Source organism: Dermacentor andersoni, chromosome 7 (assembly GCF_023375885.2).
Source record: "Dermacentor andersoni chromosome 7, qqDerAnde1_hic_scaffold, whole genome shotgun sequence".
Lineage (NCBI taxonomy): Eukaryota > Metazoa > Arthropoda > Arachnida > Ixodida > Ixodidae > Dermacentor > Dermacentor andersoni.
In genome coordinates, this window is record NC_092820.1 from 164,418,309 (window position 1) to 164,442,877 (window position 24,569).

The 24,569-nt window shown below is 41.4% G+C and overlaps 2 protein-coding genes and 1 long non-coding RNA gene across 3 annotated transcripts in view; 2 read left to right on the plus strand and 1 right to left on the minus strand.

The window, feature by feature from the left end:
* LOC126533229 (alpha-1,6-mannosyl-glycoprotein 2-beta-N-acetylglucosaminyltransferase-like) overlaps positions 1 to 9,644 on the plus strand; it is a 38,613-nt gene extending 28,969 nt beyond the window's left edge. The window contains exon 11 of the mRNA XM_050180505.3: positions 577 to 9,644. Within this exon, the coding sequence (XP_050036462.1) occupies positions 577 to 693 (117 nt within the window). The 3' untranslated portion in view covers positions 694 to 9,644. The remainder of the gene's footprint in view (positions 1 to 576) is intronic.
* Positions 9,645 to 9,845: 201 nt separating this feature from the next.
* The window catches only part of LOC126533234 (ribonuclease Oy-like), a 38,032-nt gene continuing 23,308 nt past the window's right edge, over positions 9,846 to 24,569 (minus strand). Inside the window, exons 3-9 of the mRNA XM_050180509.3 lie at positions 22,747 to 22,793; positions 17,749 to 17,818; positions 16,951 to 17,015; positions 15,739 to 15,852; positions 14,378 to 14,426; positions 14,211 to 14,282; positions 9,846 to 11,916 (exon numbers count right to left, since the gene is read on the minus strand). Coding sequence (XP_050036466.1) covers positions 11,689 to 11,916; positions 14,211 to 14,282; positions 14,378 to 14,426; positions 15,739 to 15,852; positions 16,951 to 17,015; positions 17,749 to 17,818; positions 22,747 to 22,793 — 645 coding nt within the window. The 3' untranslated portion in view covers positions 9,846 to 11,688. The remainder of the gene's footprint in view (positions 11,917 to 14,210; positions 14,283 to 14,377; positions 14,427 to 15,738; positions 15,853 to 16,950; positions 17,016 to 17,748; positions 17,819 to 22,746; positions 22,794 to 24,569) is intronic.
* Positions 12,925 to 21,100, plus strand: LOC129385294 (uncharacterized). Its single transcript, XR_008612874.2, has 2 exons — positions 12,925 to 13,200; positions 18,725 to 21,100. It is a non-coding gene; the product is annotated as an uncharacterized lncRNA (long non-coding RNA).

The following is a 24,569-nucleotide window of genomic DNA, read 5'->3' on the forward strand; positions in this document are numbered from 1 at the left end:
GTGTGACTGCATATCCATGTTCATTATATCGAGGTTCTGCTTGTTGGCAAATTGCTAGCGCCTCCGGTCGGAGTGATCCCCATTTTGCACTAGCAAGCCTTTGTGCAGTCTAGCACCCATGTAGGCTAGTCATCTGGTGGTTTTGAGCCTGACATACATTTGAAGCAGCTGTGTGCTAACCTATGTGATGTTCCCTTGCCTTTGTGGCCATCTAAACAGTTATCATGTAATTTGAGGAAATAAGCTTCGAGCCTTTTATGCTATGCGTGGACCTGTGCCTGTTGACAAAGGCAACATACTGTATGTATTATATCACCAGCTGACCCTCTAGCCGACACTCCTAAGCTTGGACTTTCGAATTATTACAGGAGAACCTCGACATGCTGAGGATTAATATAACGAATGACATAATACGAACTAAATCTACAATTCATGAATTTTAATTTTTGTCCATATCACCGTGTATGCTTATAACGAATATAGGATATAATAAAAGCATTTTCATGTCAGATGCGAATTCGTTATAACGTGTTTTGACTTTCTATTATTTGCATTGTGCATTTACATTGTGTGCAGGTCAAGCAAGGCATACAGCGTAACCTGAAACCACCAAAGGGTAATGGGGGCTGGGGCGACGTCCGAGACCACCAGCTCTGTCTTAGAAGCAGCTCTGTCTCCACTGTGCACAGATAGCACCCGGCGAATACGTTGTGGGTCTTCTCCTCTGGTCATCTCTCTTCCGGTACGAAAAGTCTCTTTCCAATTTGCCCCGCTCCGAGGTCACCAGGTGGCACAACATCTCGGGGGGGAAAAGGTGGCTCGACTGTGAGGCAGAGCTTTCCTAGTTCGTCTAGTGATTTTTATGAAGAGTGGCATGTCTAGTACCTGTATGTAAAAGCTCTCTCTCTCTCTCTCTCTCTCTCTCTCTCTCTCTCTCTCTCAGATTTGCCTGCTCCAGCTGTGCTGTGGTTCTTAGTGGTAGGGCTCCTGCAGGAATTGAGGTCTGTGCAGGCCTGCAAATAAGTTCCAAGGCTGCATTCATTTGACAGCCAAAGTCATTCACCTGATAGCCTGCTGTTTTTCTTACTTTCCTCTGTACTGATTGTTGTTAGTCCTTTACAGTTTAAAAACAACTCAAATATAAGCAGCTGGCTTAATCACATTTGAAAAGCACAATTCAAGATACCTTAATCGAATAAGGGAACATTTTTTTTCGTACATAACTGAATGCACTTGTCCGACCAGATTGTGCATTCTAGTGCCATTTGCTTGGCCTAACAAATAAGTCACAAGCACTTTACACAGCTGCCTACATTTTATGACCTCAAGAGGGCCAAATTCTTTGATCTAAAAAAAAAAAAAAATTGAGAAAGGAATATGTGATGGCAAGGTGTATTTTCAGAGTTTACAGGTAACCTATAGAGGCTTGTCAAAATAGTCAAATTTAAGAAAAGGCACCAGCTGTTAGTTCAAATTCTGTAGCTCATTTCAGACCCAGACAAACACATTGCATTGTTGCTTGAAAATTAAGAACAACTCTGCAGCAAACTTATGACCTTGCAGCAGGTTCTTACTGGACAGTGGCAACTGTGTGCGGCCCTACAGAGAGACTTGAAAGGATACTGTTGTTTAGCTGGACAATGAAAGCTCCTTGCATTGAAAGCAGGTGACATTCCCAGTTTGCTGAGCCCTAAACTTCACTGCTTTCAACCCGAGAACAGCTGGCCGAGGCAAATCGAGGAGACCTTTCATATACCTGCTGTCCCAACTGAACGTTAGCAAGAGTTAGACGAAAAGTAATGATGGGTGGATGGGTACACAAATGAAATCGGCTGCATGCTGCTATGAACTGTCTCTCCTGTCTTGACATTTTCCCTTGCACCTAAATAATATGACTGATTAACCAGCTTCTCAGTCCACCACATTTATAAAAACCCAAATCGGCTATTTTTCATGAGCTAACTTTTATGCAGTTCTTGTTTTAGACCAGGAAATGGGCTGTATTCAGAGTGCAGAAGCATTGGTAGTTGGTTTTTACTTTGTTTAAAAGGCTTACATTTAATGCCTTGAAAAAACTGGGCAAAAGTGTCTCGCCAGGAGCAGTTGACTTGAGTGTTCATCATTGTCGTAAACTTTCTGGTTAACACCTTTGTGATTAGGTGAGTTAAATAAATCAGCCAATTTTAATTAACAAGACTAGAGAGACACACTCTTAGTAACATACAGTTGATACCGTTTGTTATAGCCTTCCATCATTGTAATATTTTGGTTGGTGACATTTGGTTGGGACAGCAGATGTGCAAGCTGTGTATGCTTGAACTGGCCAATGAGTTGTCCTAGGTCTACAGTGTCCCAGGTCGCTTGTGCAAAAAGAAAAAAAAAAAAAAGAAAGAAAAAAAGAACACATGCCAGCCGTATGTGAGGTATTACCGAGCCCTAAGTACCCACAGACCACTTGCATGGTTCTTCGAAGTGCTGGTGTTTTCTTAATTTCTTAAGATCTTAAGAGATGTTTTTCATACCTTGTTCAGGTAGTGTGACTTGAATTTGTATTTCTGAAGAAACCAAAGACCTTAATGTATGCGCTTTCCTTTGTATTTATACACAGAGCAGCCTGGTGCTGCTCCTTGGCCCCACTAAACACAGAGCAGTGCACTCCCTCTACTGCAGTAGTCACTGTACTTAACTAATGACCATCTTCTATTACCTAGCGGTGGTTTCATAGCTGGACACATACTTTCAATGTGTACACTGCGAAATTGAAGCGGAGACGTCTTTGTCAAGAAACTATTCATTGCAGAAATCGCTTACAAGTACTGTTGATACACAATTACTACTTCGCATTCAAAAACACGAAAAAGATGAGCTAGCCACACAGAAAATGTAAGCACAGATGCACTGGCATGTGTCTCAGAGCCTGATTCACAGTGAATGTCTGTTGTCTCCAGTGGTTGGCATCACCACTTTTTCTTTTTTGACTGATTTTTACCTAGGCCAGGTGAGATGTTCAAATCCTTGATTTCAGTGACTACTCTAGTTGAGAGCTTGTGCTGTCCTGCATCCCATGGAGTTAAAATTGTCTGTCAGAAGGAGAAATATTTGTGAACAAAGTGGCCTAGCATTCTCCAACGCATTATCTCTGGATCTTGGAAGAAGGGCTTTAGTATGAAACCTTTAGTTACGATTAACAACCGTACCGTGTAGCTTTGACGGTTTTGGGCTTGGCACTCTGCTTGGCGCAGGTCTATTGCTCTGCGAAATTTTGATGCAGACAAGCCAAACAACACACCTGTCTTTCTTTTGTTATTGGCACACTCGCGATGTCAATTACTTAACTTTTTCAAGCTGCTTCGAAGGGCCATTCAACATTATTGCAAACTTCAGATCACAACACTGCCATCTTTTTTCACGGCAGCTGCTCTGAATCATCTACAGTTGGCATTTTGAATGCTAATTGTGCCTGTTGTATGTATATGTTTGTAAAGGTTGCCCAGATGATCTCCTCTGTGCTCCCTCTATGTGACATAAATGTTGTTGGTGGGCAAGGAAATAAAGGGATATTGTTGTGGACTTTACAGAGAGGTGAAGAAGCTGCACAGCTCCAGGTTTTTGTTAGAAGTTTTTTTGGCTCATTGGATTTCTTTTTATAATGTCATTGACCGTGAAGTTCATCTGTGGTGTTATACTTAGCCAGCCCACGCAGCTCTTTGAATGTCCTTGGATGCAATCTTTTAGAACCAGCTGCCCTCTTGCATTGTTCTGAATTATGTACATTTTATTTCTCGCTTCAAGGATGTTTTCAAACACGTGTCATATTGCGAAGCACTTTCAAGGTAGGTATTGTCTTATTGACTTTTACTGAAGAAAGCCCGAAGAGAAATGTTTGTATGTTAATTTGTTTTGTTGACTTTATGCAGCACTTTTTAATATCCAACGTGCTTCGAGCATTGCGATGTCCACGCGAAATCTTTTTCTGTTTACACTGCGAGGTCTGTTGCAGGTTATTTGTAGCACACTTCTGTAATCCAGGGTGATATGAATTTTGCTATGTAATTCTGCAGCACCTAGATGGCTTATGGCTTTTGCATTGTTTTTGGCTAGGTCATCTGTTTTTTGCGAGTCATTGTCTAAGTGCAACCTCCAGTTCATTGTGACAAACAGTATTGACTGTACCCTGTGTCACAATAGCTCTGGTTGCTGTTTTAGATGCCCAAAGATATTGCTTTCAGTTTTTTTTTTGTATATAAGTCTTATTGCTGTTGTTACATTTTATCCATGTTCTGTTGCTTGTTCCTTTGCATTTGTTGTAAACTCTTTTTACACCTGCTCTTTTGACATTTTCTTCCTAGTGCATGATGATTACTGTTACTGATTACATTAAGTGTTGCCATATTTTGCTGCCTGTTGAAACAGTAGGCACTAGTATATAATCTGTGCCAGAGGTCTTGATTTATTTTATCTGTGTTCTGGTGTCATCTATCAGTGCTGCTTGCATTTGTTGATTCATTTTGTTTCTGAGTGCAGAAGAATACCAAAAGTGAAAATGCAATAGGTTTTACCTGTGATGTGCCTGTTGCCACTAAACCCAGCAACATTAATCTTCAGTGCTTTTTAATCGAGTCTACCTAGGCTAGTATTGCCTCGGTTTTACAAATGTTTTTTTTGTTCTTATAAACCTTGATAAGTGTGCAAGGGTGGAATCTGAGGAGGCACGCTAATTTGGGCATGATTGGCCTTATTTAAATATGAAGTTCATAATACCGGGTAAAGCCTGTTCACTAGTTCCCTTAGAGAGGAATATGTATGACGCCTAGATATTTGGCCATGGACTGATTGACTGCATCCTGAAGGAAGGGAACAACTTTCTAAGGATCCACCTATATGCTCCTCCCAAAAGTGATCAAAAACTGATTGCCATTGTTGATTGAAACTCTGCTTTTCTCTGAGTAAGTAGCTTTTAAACTGCTCTTCTTTCTGCCAGTAAAAGTTACCATTCTCAAATATGACATTCAGTACATTGTGGTGGCGTAAAAAGTCTCTTAGGCAATTATAATCAGGCTTGCAGAAGAGTCATTTGCGCAAAAGTTCTTGTTCATGGCATTATTTGGCATTTGTGCACACCAATGCAGTGACATTGTTTGGTTTACAGTGTAAAAAACTAACCTGAATAGGAGGTGTAGATTGGCCAAATTACACCTGCAAATGAGTAGGCAGTTTCACACCAACAACTTTCTAAAAATCCAGCTATGCCCAAAAGTGGTCAAAAACTGATTGCCATTGTTGATTGAAGCTCTGCTTTTCTCTGAGTAGTGAATACCTTTTAAGCTGCTCTTCTTTCTGCCAGTAAGAGTTACCATTTTGTGGCTCCTGGAAATTATGCAGTAGAAGAGCAGTCAAAGTGAGAGTGTGTGTAAAGTAGAAAAACCACTTCCGGTAACAGAAAGGCCGTCTGTGAAAAAATGTGCGATAGCCCAAAAAAGAACAACACGACGAAAAGCCCAAATACAGAAATTGGAACTGGCCACCCTTGTTCACAGCCAAAGCCAAGTCAATGTCTTCATTTGCTTCATTCTTTTTTCTAGTTTTTACTTAGTGTACATGCATTCTTTTAGAACTGCATATAGCTAAGTCATACAGCTTGTCAGCCTTGAATACATCTGCATTATTTTATACTTTGCCCAAGGCTCGTGTTTTGTGAGCTCTCATTTCGATGAAATGAGCTTGATGTCTTCATGCGAGTTCGATGAGGACCATTGTGTCGATATGTAGGTATAGGGCTCGTTGCTTTCACAGCTTAGCGTCACTCTTTTTTGTGTTTTTTAATAAGCTGGGCACCAAAGTCAGTTTTTGAGTAATGAGCTATTGTTTCTAGGGGTGTGCGAATATTTATTTTTGAGACCGTATCGAATTTGAATCGAACAGTGCCAGAAGTGAATTGAATATGCAATACTTTACAAATAGCTTTTCAATAATGAACAGCCATTATTATTATTATAAGACGATGTTCACATCCTAGTATATTTACAACATTGGGAAGCTTCTTTCATTACATTGCAAATTATGAAAAATAAGCAGCTTGTTTGCACACTCGGGACTCGACATCGAGTGCAAATGATATCTGTTGAACCAAGAAGTCCAACTACCTGGGCGACGTACAGTGTGCTTTACTACCAACTTCTCATGTTTTATGTTTACTACTGCCGGCGAGATGAAATTTGCTGCACTTTTTGCTCCTATTTTGTTTGATTGCCCTCATTTGACAGTCTGAAATATCAAAAAACCATTAGAAAAATATTTGTACTAACAAATGGCAATTCAAAGACTGAATCAAATTTGACAATGTTCAATTCATTATTCGAAAGTTTCAAATATTCACACATCCCCAATTGTTTTGCTTTATTTTCTCAGTACATGTTCAGCAGGGTAGTGCGCTTCGTTTGTGCGAGGCCACAGTCAGGAGTGAAGGTACTTTCCTTGAGACTTTACATCTCCTTTCCGTAGCAATTCTGTGGTGTTATACAATTCTGTATTTTGTAGTAGGCTACTGGCAAGTGAAAGCTGCAGGTTGGCACACCATAGGCTTCACGGAGACAATTTCTGCAGTTGGCTCCTCCAAACTGTAATGTTCTTTGACTTAATTATGCCAGAATGTCTGCATCCCAGCTTGTTCAGCAGTTTGCACAAAATTTTTATTGACTGTAAGCTTGGGAAAGTTATGTGGCAACAAAATAATGAGCCTGATGTTATTGCAGTTATAAAATGGCTGTTACACACAACCTTTACTACAACTTTTCTTCAGTTTGTGGTGGGGAATTACTGTGTCACTGTGAAGAAAGGGACGGTACATGAGACCGTCCCTTTCTTTACTATATAATAACTATATATGGTTACAATAAATAGAACTGTGCTTACACTATTTTTGCGAGTCCTTCTTGTGCACTGTTCCATTCCTTACATTCACACAGCAAATCCCTAGAGAACTCGTGAACCAACTAACACCTTCTGCAGTTAACGTGCCTCAAACATACTTTTTGTTACATTCTGGCAAGATGTGCCTCGGACATTATTCTAGCTATTTTACCTAGCTGGATTTTGTGGCATTAAGACTGGTTACGCTGAAGTCATGAACATAAAAAGAATTCTACAACTAAACTGGAGTCACGTGAAGCTTATTTAGTAGTGCGAGATGTCAGCTACAGCTCGCATAAATGCTGCTAAGCTGCTGGACAAGTTGAGCTTAGGCTGACCGATCAGCTTTTGACCTGCCAGTAGTCTACTTTTTGTGTCCTGCATTACGAGTCCTACCAAAGATTCTTGCTAGTGGCAGAAGGATTTACCCGCCACATCTGTGTGCAGTTATACTTCGCAAATGTGATTCAACTTGTGCGTCACCCACATCTATAGTACGGCAGCTGTGTTGTGTGTTCTTTGGGGCTATCTGCCTTCCCTCCCCCCAAAAAAAAGGGGTTTCCGACCGGGCATTGCATCTAGGAATGACTGTCAAGAGTTGCTCCGTCATTCCTCTTTTTGTACATAGTGATGTGATTGAGATGTCCGTGTGCAAGTGTGTGACATTTTTGTATGCACGGCCGCCTGCTCGGTGCACGTCAATTGTAGCTGCAGTCGTATGTTATTAGCGCAGAGTGCCATATGTTGAACATGTATGCATATTTTTGTTTTCTGGCACACCCTCTGCCAGGAAACTTGTTCATGACTTTCTGCTCCAGCGCTGAATTCCACTGTGCCTTCTAGGATGACAGTTAGCTTTATGAAGTGGCGCTATCGCTGGGCTGTGGTATGGAAAGCAAAATTGTGCAGTCGTCCAAAATATGCACACCTAATTCCTACTGCATGCAGGACAGAATGTCGGGCATGCATTCCTTCAGTCTAAGGCACAAGCCTTACGGCAAGAAGCTCAGAGTGATCTTTTGCGTGTATTCGAAGGGCAGATTAATGCAGAAGTTGGAACATGACTTGCTAATGTGCAATGACTAGTTTTCATGTAAAAAAAAAAGTGTCCCATGATACTTGTTCGCTTAGCTACAAAGTCTGGAATTCAAATGAGGTGTTTTATAAAGCACTGGAGTAATATTGGAATTGTTTGCGCCAGAACTTATGCTGATGGTATCCGACTTTCCCGTTGCTCAGGGGAGTTGCAAATTAGGCACTGTGTCAAGATTTTACAACATTTACTAACCCTTGGAAAGTTGTTGCCAGTTCATTTTATTTGACTTGTCAACTTTGGATAGGGTAGGCCACATTTCCAAAATAGTTGCAGTACGCCTACCGCTATCTTTATAGGTTGCTGTAAAAAAAAACCATTGCAGGCTGTAGTGCACGCTAGAATTCTAACAGTATTTTTTTTTTCTTGTCATGTTTGGACACTGCATTAAATGCAATGTTCCTTTGTTTTTCTTCAGTTCAAAATTTTTCGAATAAGATTTTACAGAGTACAAATGATGGCTAGATTTAGTACATTCCATTTTGAATTGAGTGAAACGAAATGCACAGGAAGAGCTGCAATTCAGTGTTCCTGCTCTATTTGTGAATATGCTGCTAAAACCAAACTCAAAATTTATCCTAATACATAAAATATTCGTGAATATATGGTGAAAATGTGCTGGGAAAATTTCTTAGTAAACTTGAAAAAAATAAAGGAGGGGGCGTGGGGGGGGGGCTATTCACTCGGTGAACGTTTGCTGCTGATGCAATTAAAATCTAAGATTTTCTGGACAATAGCAACATCAGTTGCAGTGTCTAGGATTAGGCTTTTGGACTAGTTGGTTTTATACAGTTTTTGGGACCGTAGTGCTTAGGTGACGCGGATAAAGAAAAACGACAAGGACGGGCATTACATCCTTATTGTTCTTCCTTGTCTGCGTCACCCAAGCACTGTGGTCTGAATAACTATATCAGTTGCATATCTGCCCTTTTCTCCTTCTCATATTTTCCTGCCCTTTGTTTTTATGCCAAATACAGTGCAATATGGTACAGTACTGTGCATATCTTGACTGTGCATTCTAGTCGCTTGCAATGTTTGAAATTCCGGATTGTTTATTGTCCATTTACAAGAAACAGCACAAGCGCACTATTTTACCAGGGTTTAGAGTCTTATTTTCAGTCATTTCTTTATGCAAACAGCTCGTACAGCCCAGTGAGAAGCGGAGGGGTGTGTTTTTACATCACAAGAAACATACTGTTTGCTTTAATTGCCAGCTTTATGTATCCATGTTGCCACACCTTGTATCCTTTCTTAAATAATTGTAAGCCAGTGGCATGAAGTCACGTTAAGCATCTTGTGATTTACCTGCGGCTCTAAATATTGTCGAATGTTTTTCTTCGCTATACTGTTTTAGCATCTAACGAGTGTCATGAAATTTTTAAACAATTGTTTGTTGATATTTACTAAGTAATCAGTGCAATTTGCTCAAGCCAAAGTGTCTAACAAGGTAATTTGATTCATTGTTCTCCCTCCCCAAAAAGAAAAATATTGCATTATTTCTGGTGGAATTACTAAGTATTGTGCAGGGCACATTCTCTGGTCCACAGCGTACACAATTACCAGACCTGTTTGTTTTTCTTTGAAGTGCAGTGGTATATTTGATTCCCTGTACATTGAATAAAATTCTTTTTCTAAGCCTAAAGTTTGATGTTTGTTGTAGGCAAAGAATTAATGCATTTCGCCTCACCACATGAAAAGAAAACAATTGTCTCGTCGTAAGCAAGGAGCGTTGCACGAGTGCCATGTCACAGTTCATGCGAGCTTACTTTCTCTAAAAGTGAGCATGCAAGTGAGAGCATAGTGCGTCTCAACCATTACAGAAATGAAAAGCAGGAACATGGAACACTTTGAATATATTACCCCATTTATTTATCCTCTTTTCACTGGATCATAAATAAATAAAATGAAAAGCATGTTTAATACATTAGAGAATATTCCGACATAAAATTCTGGCACACCGGCACATGTCAACACTCAAGTACGTAATCGAAATACATTAAACATTTGATAGGTCATGCGAGTACACCCGGTGCAGTATAAAAATCTGCAAAGTGCATAAAGTGCATACTCTTGCTCATCACTGTAAAAGTGCACAAGACGAAACTTTTATATCTGGGGCTGCAACAAAAAGTTGTGCGACACTTCAGTACATGATACATAAAAATTCATTGAATTGTATAAGGAACAAGTAGCTTTATAGTCGAAATTAAAATAGTAAATTGAAACAAGCACAAAATGTGTGTAAGTATAAATCATGTGGTAAAAGGAAAATATAGAAACAATTAAAATAAAATTAAAACTTAACAATAGATTCCTCTTTCGAAGGCCTGCCAAGCATTGTATCCTCGCTGCAGTTCAGTAATGACACCATAATAGTTGTGTGGACAGTGGTGCTTGCTACCTTGCTCAAAGAAATGAGCCAAAGGATGACACAATGCTTTATCAAAAACTACTTGGAATCTGTTAACAGCAATACACTACTACCTGCATAGACGTCGAAGCAGTCATGAAAGCATGGAATATGCACAACACCATACAAGGGATTTGTCCTTATACACAATCTAAATGGTATTACCGTGTATATGCAACAAACATTCTTCTGCACAATATGTGGTCTGGCTTTTAATCGCAGCTGCAAGTTACGGCAAGTTCTAGAAAATGGTGCGAAGTTCTGCGGTTTGGCTGTGGATGTTCAGAAATGAACGTCCTTGATATATATGTCATGGCTTGGAAGTTATCAGATGACACTATGCTCTGGCAGCAGAGCTTGTGCAGATAGCTGAAGTTTTCACATCTGTGGTGTGATGCCACTTCTAGTGCTTTTAAGCCTTTCAACCTTTCCACTGCTCGACTCTTCTTGCGTTTGAGAATTGTAGTGTGAGATAAGTCAGATCTGTTGGCTGATCAGTGCAGCACAGTAGGAAAACCTTCATTAACAAAACACCAGACACCTTTTGGTTCCTGTGCTCGCGCCCATTGCCATATGGTATATGTTAAATTCTGCAAGTTTGCTTCCCCACACAAGATGGGTGGACGTCGCCGTAGAGGTGGAAATGAAGCTGGAGCGCATGAGCTGGTGCCACTGTTCTTGCCACCATCTCTCGCTTACTACCTCCTCGTGGTTTGCTAGCCTATAATCGATTCAAGGGTGCAATGGGTGGGAGGTCGGCCGTTCTGTGTAGGGCAACTTAATCGTGTGGAAAAGCCTACATGCAGTATTTCACCTATATCCCCTACTGTGTAGGCTTGAGGTGAGACGACTCTCATCATTACTAACTGTAATCTCTTGTAAGCCAAAACTCGAAATATCCTGTTGCCTACAGGTGCAAAAAAAAAGAAAATCGAGGAAGATAGTAGTGAAACACAGGGGCTCACACAGCAACCTCTCCCTCACTCACCAGGGTTATCGCAATACCTCGGTCACCAAATATGCACTTCATGCTTGAAGGCAAAAGAAATGGCATGTAAATGGTTGCAAAGGTCCACTGCTAGAAAGTGCTACGGTGTGTAGCATGTACGCTCTACAAGTCGGTGTATTGCGCCTTGCAAAGGACTGCTCTAGATGTTTCGGAGAAACTGCTTTGGGTGCATGGGCCATAATTACTATGAAAGGCCCTCGAATATTTCTGAACGATGCAGCCATATACAGCATATCCTGCTTGCACTGTGCACAGCTTTGATTGAATTCAGTGTAACCGGTACAGTGGCATTGGTATGACACTGATTGCAAACATCCAGCTGCAGTGCAGCAGCCATGAAAGTGGTGATGTCCGTGCAGTGGCGCCATCTTTGTCAAAGGCCAAGTAGTAGACGTCGCCTTGACCACAGCCGGAGTGCTTCGCATTGCAATCGATGGGCTCCAGCTCCTGGTTAAGGCAGAATCGAATCTCGGCCAGGACGGGTGCGGAGTAGTTCTGCAGCAAATTGCACACATAGGAAACAATATGTACAAAGGAAATTAAGGCTTGCCTTTGGAAACATAACTGTGAATGTGGAACATCCAGTTAAATTGGGATATGCAATGTGGAATGCGACTGCAAGGTTAGGTACGAATGGCTTGTGGCCCTTGTGCTACCTATGGCACGAAGAATATCATGTCTGAGCCTCTCTGTGTACAAATACTCAGTAGACCAAGATCCCTCACCCCCTTTTCACCACCTCAGTTGCCTCACAGTTGCTCCATATTAACTATTTGTAAAGCAGCCGAAGCTCCTAAACAGCTGCTCTTGAATTAGAGCTAGATCTTAAAATGTAAAGGAAAACTAAGCTTGCATAACTCTAGGGCCTTAGGTTAATGCGTGTGGCCACTTTGGCCACAGGATATCAAATGCAACGCAAACACGCTGCCCCAATCGTACGTGGCCTGCATTTCACAATTATAAAGAATTATAAAGAAGAGAAAAAAAAAAAAAAAGCAACGGGGGGGGGGGGGGGGGGATTGGCAACGGGCTTATGATTTCTCTAGTAGCAGCTACATTGTGAAAGTTCTCCTTGTAATTTTAAATGAGGCCAGCCTAGCAAATCGGAAAGAAAAAGAGAATGGACGCTGACAAAAGCTTTATGCCAATGCCTCTTGTCTGAACCACGCAAACTACGAAGGGCACCCAAACCTGATAAATGACGCAAAAATCGCGCTAACATTGCAAGTTGTAAAATAGAAACTGGCGAGACGATATTTTAAAATGCGCCTGGCAACACTGAAGTTCATTTCTCCTCCCCTCCATTTCGCCACCCCCTCCCCCGCCTTTCTTTTTATCTATAGGATCGGCGGGTAGTTTCAAATTTCTACAAGGCAGCCAGCGTTTACATGACTCCGCTGTTTGCGGCAACGGCCGACGTACGGTAGGAACGATGACGCGTTTGTTTACAACGCCGAGGAAATGATTCACGCCGGGAAACCGGGGGGGGGGGGGGGGGGGGGGGGGGGGGTGTGGAACCTGCAGCTGAACGAACTGCTTGCCGCCTCATCGCAGCAGGGCTCGCGAGGTCTCATTGCAGAGCGCAGACTCGTGACTAGCTCAGTCGAAAGAAAAAGCAACGGTTACGAGGGCCAGTTCAACGATGGGCATCACTCGCGCCGTCAGCATCACGTGCATGGATGAGTGTGCGACGATTTTGATTACCGTCTGCCACCCGACAAGCTGTCGAGGCACACCGCACACTACAACGCGTGCAAGCGGAAACCCCGATGTCTGCAGGTGAAGTATCGTTTTACGTTTCTGCAGTGTCGGTTGTTGCTTGTTTGCACCGAACGTGAATCTCGGAAAGCTTTTCCGGTGCGAAACAGAAGAACGGGTTCGTCCGTACGTTCCGTTCTTGGTGCTTTATTTGCGTAGTATTGTTTAATCCGTGCGCAAATGCATGAATGTCCGGAACGCGCCCGCTACGCGCAGCTCTCGGCAGACGCGCATTAGAATTGGGTAAATACAGTAATAGGACATCGGTGGGCTACCGTTATTGCTTGAAAACTTTCCTAGGACAGGGCGAAAATAGGCATTTTCGACGTGATTTTTTTCGCGTCTGTTCGCTGTCCCCTAAGTTCCTCTGAGACATGCTGCCACTAAAGGGATCACTATTGAGCTCATCATAAGGGTCAGGCGAGTGCATGATGGCTGGTCAAGTTGGTATTAATGTTCAGTGAATGCCAATTTTAGGGTTGAAATAACGAAACTTTAGTTCCATAGATATGCATGGGCGCCGGCCGGAACCTTTGGTCAGGATCGAATTAACAGTCAAACTAAGCTCAGCCATTCAAGTGAACAGGGCTTCCACCTGTGAAAAGTAAAATTTAATGAGAAATGCAGAAAGCTGGGACAAGGGGGCAGGCAAATGAAGTCACTGATCCACTCAGCTCCTTAAACTAACTTTTTTGAGTGCCTGGATCAAAGATGACAGGAATATCGCACTTATTCCTGATGAGCTACATATGTTTACTATACAGAAGATACCGCAAAACGTAATCTTTATGAGAGACATGAGTGTTATCGAGCTAGAAGAAAGTGCAAGAGTTGTCAAAATGAACACTCGTGTCATGGCATAAGACATAGTTAGTTGGAGAAAGAAGTGGAAAAAAAGGATTTACGAGATGTCTGCTTGCGATTAGGGAAGACAGTCGCCCACATATGAAAAATCGTCAAATCAAGTTCACTGACAGTTGCCAATGTCATCTTTGTCAGTGCGCAATGTTGTAACAAAATCAAAGGCTTACCCTGTTTGAGTAGCACACAAAATTAGCTGCTTCTTTGATATCATCGTGCAGAGCGTCTTTAATTGTTTGTAGCTGCAAGCAAAACACAAGAAAGGGGGTCAAAATATTTACAAGTTTGCTCAGAATCTCATGGGCATACAAAGTAGTATTCAACACAACCACCTTACCTGGTATGTTTTTTTAGAGGTTGGCACTACACCACTGTTCAGTAGATACCTGGAACAGACAATGACATATTGATATAAGCTCAGTTTATAAGGCTCAGGACTTGCAAAGCAATTTCCATTATTGTTTTTATTTCAGTGGCTTGCCAATGCTCTCTTCACTTCATTTAACTTGTCTCTGCAACAACGGATGATTAACACTGTTCTTGAAGAAATTCGTACTGCCAGTGCTAAGGTGCACACCCTTGGCTTCCTTGATGTCTGAATTAATTATATGATGTCCTTCAAACTCTGTTAAAAACTCTGCTGTATTCGTGGTGGGTGCAGTAAATTGCTTTCTGTTCCAGAAAAATTGTCGACATTCTTCATTTTGAGTATAAGAATACCATTCTTGTAGTTTATAGCACTCAGGACCAGTAAAGTTAGGCAGAGATAGCGCTCGTTCAGTCAAAAGAGGATGTTTTCACCAAAATTTAAAGTGAAAATTGAGCAACAATGATGGTTGCGCAGATAGCATGAATAGCAGGCTGCAGAAATGGGCTACCTAACCTTCGTTCGTACCAGTTTAGCCATCTACTAGATTTACTTGATTGTGATGTGCACACACATAAAAAAAAGTTTACTAAAATGTTATCTATGCATTAGATCAAATTGTGAACTAATACTGGCACTGGCATTAAAAATTTGTTGATCAATCCTATACATACTAAGCTACCAAGACATTTACAGCTGCAGTATATGTTGCTGCAGCTGTAATTACATTGGTAGCTTTGTGCTCGCTCTAAGTTCTTTAGGCTACCATGGTCTGCAATGCGTTTAGGAAATGCAGTATCTGAAATGCCATAGAGGACATTGAATGTAAGATGCTTTGGGGAGTTGAACCCCTGGCAGTGACGATAAGTGATGCCCAGTGCAGTGTAGCAGGGAGGCAATAAAATTTATTAGAACAAATTGGTATTATTCTCTTTTTACTTAACCATCTGAAAAAGAAATAAAAAAAGGCGTAGGGTCGATCAAGAACACTGCATTTATCATTTCTGGCCGTCCAAATTGGGGGTGCATTACAATCGAGGGCACGTTAGCATCGAGTAAACTTGGTATGTTCAAGGCCAGCCTCTCGACGTGCCAGTGTGAATGTTTACCGCAAGCGCGATATGCACGAGGCACGAGTGCTGCCCAAAATTTAAAAGAAGTGAGAAAAAAAAGAGAAACTAGGAGTCCTGCTGTGTGTAAGCTTCAGCTAGCCATCTCTTTGACTGCTTTTTACTCCAAGCAAAACTGCAAAAGAAGACATTTTTTTTCCGGCTGCAACTTTGGGAAACGGCTGTGCTGGCAGCGAACGAGCGTTTTCGCATGAAACTCACTCGGTAATATTGTACTGCAGATACAGGCTCAGCGTTGAGTTGAAGAAGTTGTAAAGTCCATCCAACTGGGGCACAACAGTGGCACACGTGCCATGCTTTTGCCATTCATGCTTCCTGCAAGAAAAAGGGAGGAGAAAGAGAGAACAGACACGAATAAGATGGGGCATTAGCTTACTGCCACTGCACTCGTCTAAACAGAGATAATGGCTAAAGGATTTCGTTGTGCAAAAAATGGCTCAAAGAAAATGAATGAGCTAGATAATTGATATATGTACCCTGAGTTGCCTCACCTTGCTTCATTAAATGGGCAATAAAGAGAAACAATAAATCAGTTTAAATTGATAAATTGTACCTTCATAACCCGATTTGTCAATTTTGTGCTAATACATTGATTATGAGAAGAGAAATTGAAGGTCAAAGATTAATTTTTTGAACTTTGTGCTGGTACATCAGTGTAATGGATTTTTAAGTATTTTCTATGTTTTGGCTGTTGCAGGTGCAGTAAAAGTTCGTAAAACTTGCCAAGCTCATTCAGAATACAATGCAGTCCTTCTATACAGATAGAAAATTAAATGGCCCGAGCAAACAGTGTCGAAATCCATGGCGTCGCAGCAAACTAGCGTGGTAGCTTCAAGGCAGCGGACAGTAATAGGCTTTTTTCGCTATTGTGCAGGGATAATTTACTCATACAGCACAAATAATTTTTTCTATTTAGATCATCCAGTCAAAATGGATATTAAAAAAATATGACCAATGTTGTCTGCCAGCTAATACACGGAATGGTGCTGGGAAAAATTTAACTTAAGCATGCAGAGAAGATGCTTGCTTGATATTCTTCAAAGCATGTGCAAGTTTTTCCTAAAGCACTGTGCTTCTGATCTTAAAAGTTTAACATTTCTGCAGAACTGGCAATAATGTGAAATTATGCCATTCAGCAACATGGTGTTTTATTTGAACCAAGTGAAAACTGCAATTAGATCAGCTTTGAAGTGAAATTAAATAAATGTTTGGTAAACAGTCATAAATAACATAGCACGATTAGCGGCTTTTCTGTGCCCTCCATCAAAGGTCTCATAAATGACTGAAAATGACAAAGGAGTGCAAACTACTGATGATTGCATAAATTTAGTTTCATAGTTTTATTATAGCGAAATGTTAGATGTATTTATTTTTCCAAACAAACAAGCAGTTTCTTACAAAATTAATACTCACCAAAATACATTGTTGTTGGTACTGGTCAAAGATGGCCAATACAGGTCAAGCAGAGGTACCAGGGGCTGCAATTACAACAGATTATTGCAGGCACCAAGAATTCATAATGCCAAGCAAATGACAGCAGCACAGACAGACAAGCTCTAGAGGTACAGGACATGTGCTCATGTGCGTAAAGCAGAAATTGTGTGATCCTTGACTATGCAGTATGCAAAAATGAATTAACTTTGTAGTATGATAGTAAGGCTTATATGATACATAGGGCATTACAGGGTTAACCCTGTAATGCCCAATGTATCATATAAGCTACACTAGTTTTGGTTCATAAATATTCTGACTTACACACAGGAAACGTCACACAAGCCTATAGCAGTTTGATATGCTGAAGAAAGCTTTAAGTTGTGCCAGTAGTTCAGCTGTAGTGAGAAATCCATGCCAATAATGAATTACTGTACTAATTAATTTTTTACTAAAATAAAATAAAATTGCAATCTTCATGGCCAGAAATAAAGGTAAACGAATTGTTCCAACTTTCCTCGATGTGGAACTATGTTTGAGCATTACAGGGTTAACCATATTTTTAATGTGGCTTTCCATATTGTTGCTTCTCCATGCAGACTGGATTTTGAAAGCATATTTTATTAGGCTTGCTGGCTCTGCATATAAAACCGGAATTTACATGTGCGTGACCTCATAAATAAGGTTAGCTTTGAGTAAGAACATGTGATGTCCATCCCATTTGTACTTGTCTACATTACGCTTAATGAACAGATTCGATACAAGCAGACGAATCCTCACCGTGAGAACTGTCGCATTGTAACGAAGTGTTTTGTTGCAAAACTCCGGACTTGAGGTGTTTGCAGAAGGCCTGCAATGCAGAGAGAAAATTATTATCATGGTATTATTATTATCATCATCACAAGGCAATAATTTGAGTTGCACGCTGTAGAGACATTACAGTAATCCAAATAATAGTGTTTTACGGTTTTGCACTATCGCTGCAAATTGCAGGCTTGTATTAATTGCACGAGTAGCTAATTATTGCATCATCACTTCTACTCTTCATATAACTTCCAGTAAGTTGCTGACAAAAGCTTTTTAAATAATATTCATTGCACATGTAAATAGACTGTAGAAATCTCCAATTTTATGCTGTCTACTTGCAGTTCATGCACGAATAGTTCTTTATTGAATTCGTTACGAATTGGTCCTGATGCATTATTCGAGATGTTTACACAGTTAAAAAAGAAAAAAAAGTGCCTTAAGAGAGCAAAAAACAGTCAAGTATAGCTAGAGTGATAATGCCCTTGAAAATCACTCAGAACCATGAGATGACTTAGCAGGTGGGAAAATTGTGACTGAATACAGCAGACTGCTCAAGAAAACAGATGAAGATACACCATCCACACTTCAGCACAGTGGGACTCATGCACTGTATTAGTGGCCTCAGAGCTAACATGCTGGGCACTACTGCCTTGGTAAGCCAGAGGGCACCACACTTCTGCAAATAGCATTGACATGAAGGGACAGCACCAATGAGTTCTGCAGGAAAATATTGCGAAAAAATAAAATAAAAAAGGGCACTTTATTTTAGGTTTAAATGCCATTATCTTATTAATCAGTGGTTGACTACTGCTATTCATCTGTTAGAAATGTGCCATGAATTCTCATTAGGAGCTGGCTCCATAGTTTAACAATTGTGGCGGCATAACGTTTCCTCAAACATTACCTAGAGAAAAATCTGATGTCACTGTCTATGTGATTTTCCCAACAGGTGGTGTGCTGGCATGTCAATGCCGTGACACGGACATGCTCGGCTTGCCTCAGACATGGCTTGGCCGAAAACAATGTGGTCAAGGCTGTGCAAACAGAGCTTTCTTAAAATGAAATATACATGAAATGTTTTGGTTCCCCCATACCACATCTTTCAATGAAGTTTAAGCTCATATAGTACAACAAGTAAACAAAGGAAACAAGGACATACAATTAAAACTTATGTACAGTAGTGAATGCAGACCTTGTCACCATTTCTCCAACTTTACTGGCCAACTGGTGCTTTTCAGGTTTGGTATAATTCTACAACCGAAGACAATTTCTTATGCTTTAATAAAAAGCGTTCTTTAATACAGCCAGAACGCGTTATAAGGAATCGCATCCAGCATGAAAATAACTTCGTTATACCCAATATTTGTTAGTGGAACCTCGTCGATACGTTCCCGTTACGTACGTTTTCCAGGCGCAGCAACGTTTGCAATGGAGAACACAAATATGACCCAATAGAGTTGCGCTCGTTTCTAACCGGTTCATGCGTTCCCGGAAAACTCGATATTCCGGCACAAACGTTCAGCACGTTGCCAAACTGCGATGGTACGTATGATACGTTTCGCGGCCGCTGGACCCCGTGTAAACAAGAAAATGCGCGAGGCCCGCGCGAGTATATAGCTACCCGCTGCGGCAGCTTCCGCAATACTCGCCCGCCCGTCTTACGTGAAAACGCCGGCGCGCACTCAGTTTCTAATTTCGGTACCAGCGAATCTTCTCCGGCGTCACCGCACGCAGCATTCACAGCTATCACCGCCAATCATATTGCGATAAGTATCTTCGCCTATCTGTTTCACATCGCGTGGTGCCATCGGAAGCGTAGCCCACGCTTTTAAAGGGACACTAAAGGCAAATATTAAGTCAAGCTAAAGTGATAGATTAGTGCTTGAGAACCTCTAATATAATCGCGAACAGAGCCTTAATAATCGTGAAATTGAGGTAAATGCAGCACAGCACATGATTAGACACTCTTCCGGGACATTCAAGTACTTGCCCGATGACGAAAGCTCCTCAAATTCTGTCACTAGTACTCAACCACTCGTTGCACAGAACATCCTTGTATTGTATTATAAGACGAAATAAAATGCTACTTGTTCAGTTCTATTTTAATTTTAGAAAAATATAACTCATTGAAATAATCCTGACAATGACGCGGGCAGTCGAAAGGTTTCGTTTTCGTTCGATTCCGCGCTGCCCACGCTTTCGCGTTTCATTCGTTTCGTTATCGCGTAGAGCTGCGCTGGTTTTGCTGGCTCGCAAAACTCGCACGAACTGCAAGTAGCGAAGAATTCAACTTCCATAAGATGACACGGGATGCCCGAACGGTCTTTGCCACTTGACCAAAAAGCGGCTTCAGCGGCGAATCTGCCGCTCTGGATAGATGGATGGATGGATGGATATGATATGATATGAGCGTCCCCTTTGGAACGGGGCGGTGGGTTACGTCACCAAGCTCTTGCTATTATACTGCCTAATGTCTTACCTAGGTTAAACAATAAAAAAGAGAGAAAAAATACACTATGAACTACCCCACCCAAATTTTCTGATCCCCTATTTCGAACTGTGCTTTTGTACGCCTCCGTTTTTTGTCGTTTCCCTACTTTTCCTCCACCTTGGCCCGATACCGCCGTATGACGGGCTAGGTTTTACTCACCGACAACAGCAAAGGGTGGTGATGGCGTATGCAACGTTTCCACTCCCCGGGTTAGATGGTGGGAGATTTGAATTTCGAAAAAGGTATTCGGACATTTCAGATGCAATTTTCTCGGTGGGAGTCTTTTCTTGGCACGAAACAAGCGTTGCGAGGTTTCTGGAATGGTACTTAAACAGTCCACATCGGCTTCGTATTTCTCGTAAAAGCGATGACCACCTCATCGAGCAATTTATATCAAGGGTTAAAATTGTGCTATCTGCCATAGGCAATCATTAAAAAGTTTGGTGCAGCTGAAAAAAAAAAAAAAAAAAAAATCTGTGCCTTTCCGCTGCGTGAAGAAGGATGATCAGCGAAGCTGTGATTGTAAATCTGGGCCCCTTACTGGCGAACTGCACCTTCGCCGTGGATCGGAACGGCATTACACTATCTTCGGGATCGGCCTACGTGGCGAGTGCTTAACGCCTGCTTCACCTTCGCCGTGGGTCGGCCCGGCATTTTACTATCTTCGGAATCAACCCACGTATGGGGAGCGCTTAACGCCTACTTCACTTCCCCCGCGGATCGGCCCGGTATCGCGCTAACTTAGGGAGCGGTCCACGTATTAAAAATAGCTGGTATATGTCCACGGAGACTAGATCCGCCAGAACCTAGTCATAAACAGCTTCGCTGTAGAGAGAGAGAGAGAGAAAAAAAAACAAAAAACAAAAAGAAAAAACACCAGTTTAGTCGTCCGTCTCACGTGAATACGACGGCGCGCACACTTTCTTATTCTGGTACTAGCGAATCTCCGCCCGCGTCGTCGCGCACACGCACAGCTATCGCTATCACAGCTATCGCCGCCACACCTACTGCGATAAGCATTTTCACCACCTGTCCGTTTCACAACGCGTGGTGCGTAGTGCCAGTGGTAGCGTACTGCACGCTTTTAGTAGGCGATAATACAAGCGCGCCGCCGTTCCCTACTGCAGGCGGCGCGATGTGGGCATCACGTTCCGCTTCGGCGGCATTCGGCGTCGCCCGCGAGCTCGATTTCGTTTCGATTTCCCGTCGCCCTCTTGAAACACCACGAAATAGGAAAACGGCAAAACGCGTCTCGGGTCGCCGAGCACCACCAGCTCGACGCGTGTCGACGTCTCATGCCGCAAAAATCTGCGCGACGCTTCGAATCACGTAGAGGTCAACAATATTCGAGTCAATTTTTTATTTACTTCCGATCGTACGTTTTCCCGGTTAGTGCGTTTTTCTATCATTTCCCCCCTAAAATGTATGAACGAGGTTCTACTGTATTCATTGCTAGCTGATATTGGTGAGAAAAATTGTTGATTTACTTCATTACATCTGGGATCGTTATATTGAGGTTAAATTGTATTAATACAGAAAGAAAAGATTTTACATGTTGCTTGATCATTGTGACAGATGGAATGCCGTTTGCCAAGTGCACTTTCATGGTGTGTTGGCTCTTCGAGAAAGATGCTAATCTGAAGCCAGCACATCCCAACATTCCCATGCATACAGCAGCACTCTGGTGTCATTTCCATCAGTGTACGTATAGGAAACCATGGGTGGCACCAATTTATTAAATCAACATAAATTTTTCAGTGACAAGAATTCTGTTGTCAGTAAAGAGGTGCTCTGGAAAATTTGGAGCACTACTCCATCACTTTAACTTGATGTAAGAGCAAGCCTTTTCAAAGGCCTAACTCAGTTTCCATGTCCAAATACATATGTAATGCAGGAACGATGTCATTTGACAACTACTGAACCTATCTGAATGAAATTTGTCGTATTTAAGAGAGAAAGCTCAACTTTACCGACTGCAGGAAGTAGAAACATTACAAATCCCTAACATCGCACAAGAAAATAGGTATTGCAGTTCTGTAAACTTATCTGAAGTGGACAAACTTCATATGCAAGTTTACAACCTATGGTAAATTGTTACTATGTTTACAAGGGTTTTGTAAAAGTACTACTCACAAATTAAGGGTATATTTCAGAGCAATGGTACAATGCATCAGCGTTCTCTGCTTTAGACCTTATAGCATTCTTTATTGGTGAGTTAGTTGCAAACTTGACACTTGAGCTTTTTAATAACTTTTCAATTTCAATAATTTTTCTAAAATATTGGTAGCCTAAATAAAGTAAAACCTATTTCCTAAAGTCACCAGATCTTGATTTCTTTTAAATACAACGAATTTCAACAGCATCGGTGCAATAGTTGTCAAGAAACACTTTCTCCATTCCCATGTATTTAGGTAGGAGCGACCAAGCTAAGGCTTCCTTCTAAAGTATGCCTTTATTGCGAGAATTATGAAGATACTTACCAAAGTCCGTGTATAGTCCAAAAACTTCTTTTATTCTCCTTGACACACTGCATGGTGCACAGAACCAGAACAGGAAGTAAGGTCAGATAAGATGATTGGAATGTAGCAGGAACAGTGGTGTGCCAACTATTTCTTGCGTGGGGGGGGCAAACCACAAACGATCTGATCCCCCCTTCTCTCTTCTATGTGTACACATATATATAGCCTGTCAGTTATCTTATACTTAACAGACATAGCCCTATTTATCAATCATACATGGTGAACCATGAGGGCCCGAAACATAATTCGAATTTGCATTTATTTCAACTATATAAAATCTCATGATGATGCGGGGACAAAAGGCAATGGGCGCTTGACAGATGTATGTCCCTGATCCTGCCCAGTAGCAACAGTACAGGGCACATAAAACACGCACACTTGCTACAAACTATTTAAATAATTAAACAAGGATGTGTACTTGGTGCATAAGTGTAGAGTATATTGCTAGTTTAGGTAATTGTATTGTCAGTTATATGCCATGAAGTACAATCAGCATAAAAAATTTGCAATATTCAAAAGAAAATACAGCAGGTGTGAGTGACCTTGGAGAATAACAACTTCTAGCGAAGCTGCTTCTTTCGAACAGTTGCCATAAAAGTTCCAGTTTCCTGTAACTACATCACATATTTTAAAAAGTGAAATCAACATAGATTATTTTTAATATTCAAAAGAAGAAAATATAGCAGATCATGTGTGTGAATTTGGAGAATTACAACCTAATTTTCAGCGAAGCTGTTTCTTTCGCACAGTTGCAATAAATGTTTCAGTTTACTGTAATTATATCATATACCTTAAAAGGTTGTCCGTATATGGCTGTTCCATTTGAAATCTTGCCCACATGTAGTGCTTTAGAGCATTTATTGTTGGGAATTCTTAAAACGCCAGTAATTCGTCAACACACATTACTTCGCCATTACATTTACCATGGTGTTTTCCCTCCGTATATCCCCCGCCCCCCTCTTCCCCCTCAATTTCCGCTAGATTTGATATCAGTTGGGTCCACAGTTCTCCCAGGGCAGCGGGATAAATTCTGCTTTATTCGTAAAACACCTTCATGGAGCACTGGATTGCTTGCATGCATAATTTATTGCAAATGCCATGATTAGTCCTCTGTCTTTGAAGTTTAATGAATACATTGTTGCGCCAAAAAAAGAAAAAAAAAGACTTGGGAAGGAAGAGTACGAAACGACAGATTGACTCTTCCTTCCCAAGTCTTTTTTCCCTTTTTTGGCGCAACAATGTATTAATTAGATCCCAACCAACTCGCCCAGCAACAAGTTCTACTTTGAAGTTTACTAGACATGTTGCCTATAACATGCCCTTTATTTTCACCAAATATAAACAAAGTGTTTTGTTCAGTTCACTGGGGACATTGATGAAACTAACTAGGAACATCTTATGACATATGAAAAGGGGGGGGGGGGGGGCATGACTGCTCAGTAATTATTTGCAACACTTCTAACTGGACCAAGAACGTAAAAATTTTGTTGCACATTGCACTTACCATGACTCTCCTTGACTCTCCTCCCCTTTCCACGAAATATAAGCCTGCTGTAACCTACAGCTATGTCAGGGAGCTGGGACGCGTAGCTGGTAGGAGCCATGTCACATGCTCTAACACACTTGAATAACATTTTTAAAGAAAGCTGCATCTCATCCAACTGTATTTAACTTTGCACAGAGTTTCCATAGCGTACAACCAATTTTCGCTAAATTTGGTCTTGGTGGCTTCTATAGTTCTGCCAGGAGAGAGGGCTAAATTCTGCCTTGCTCGTTAGACACGC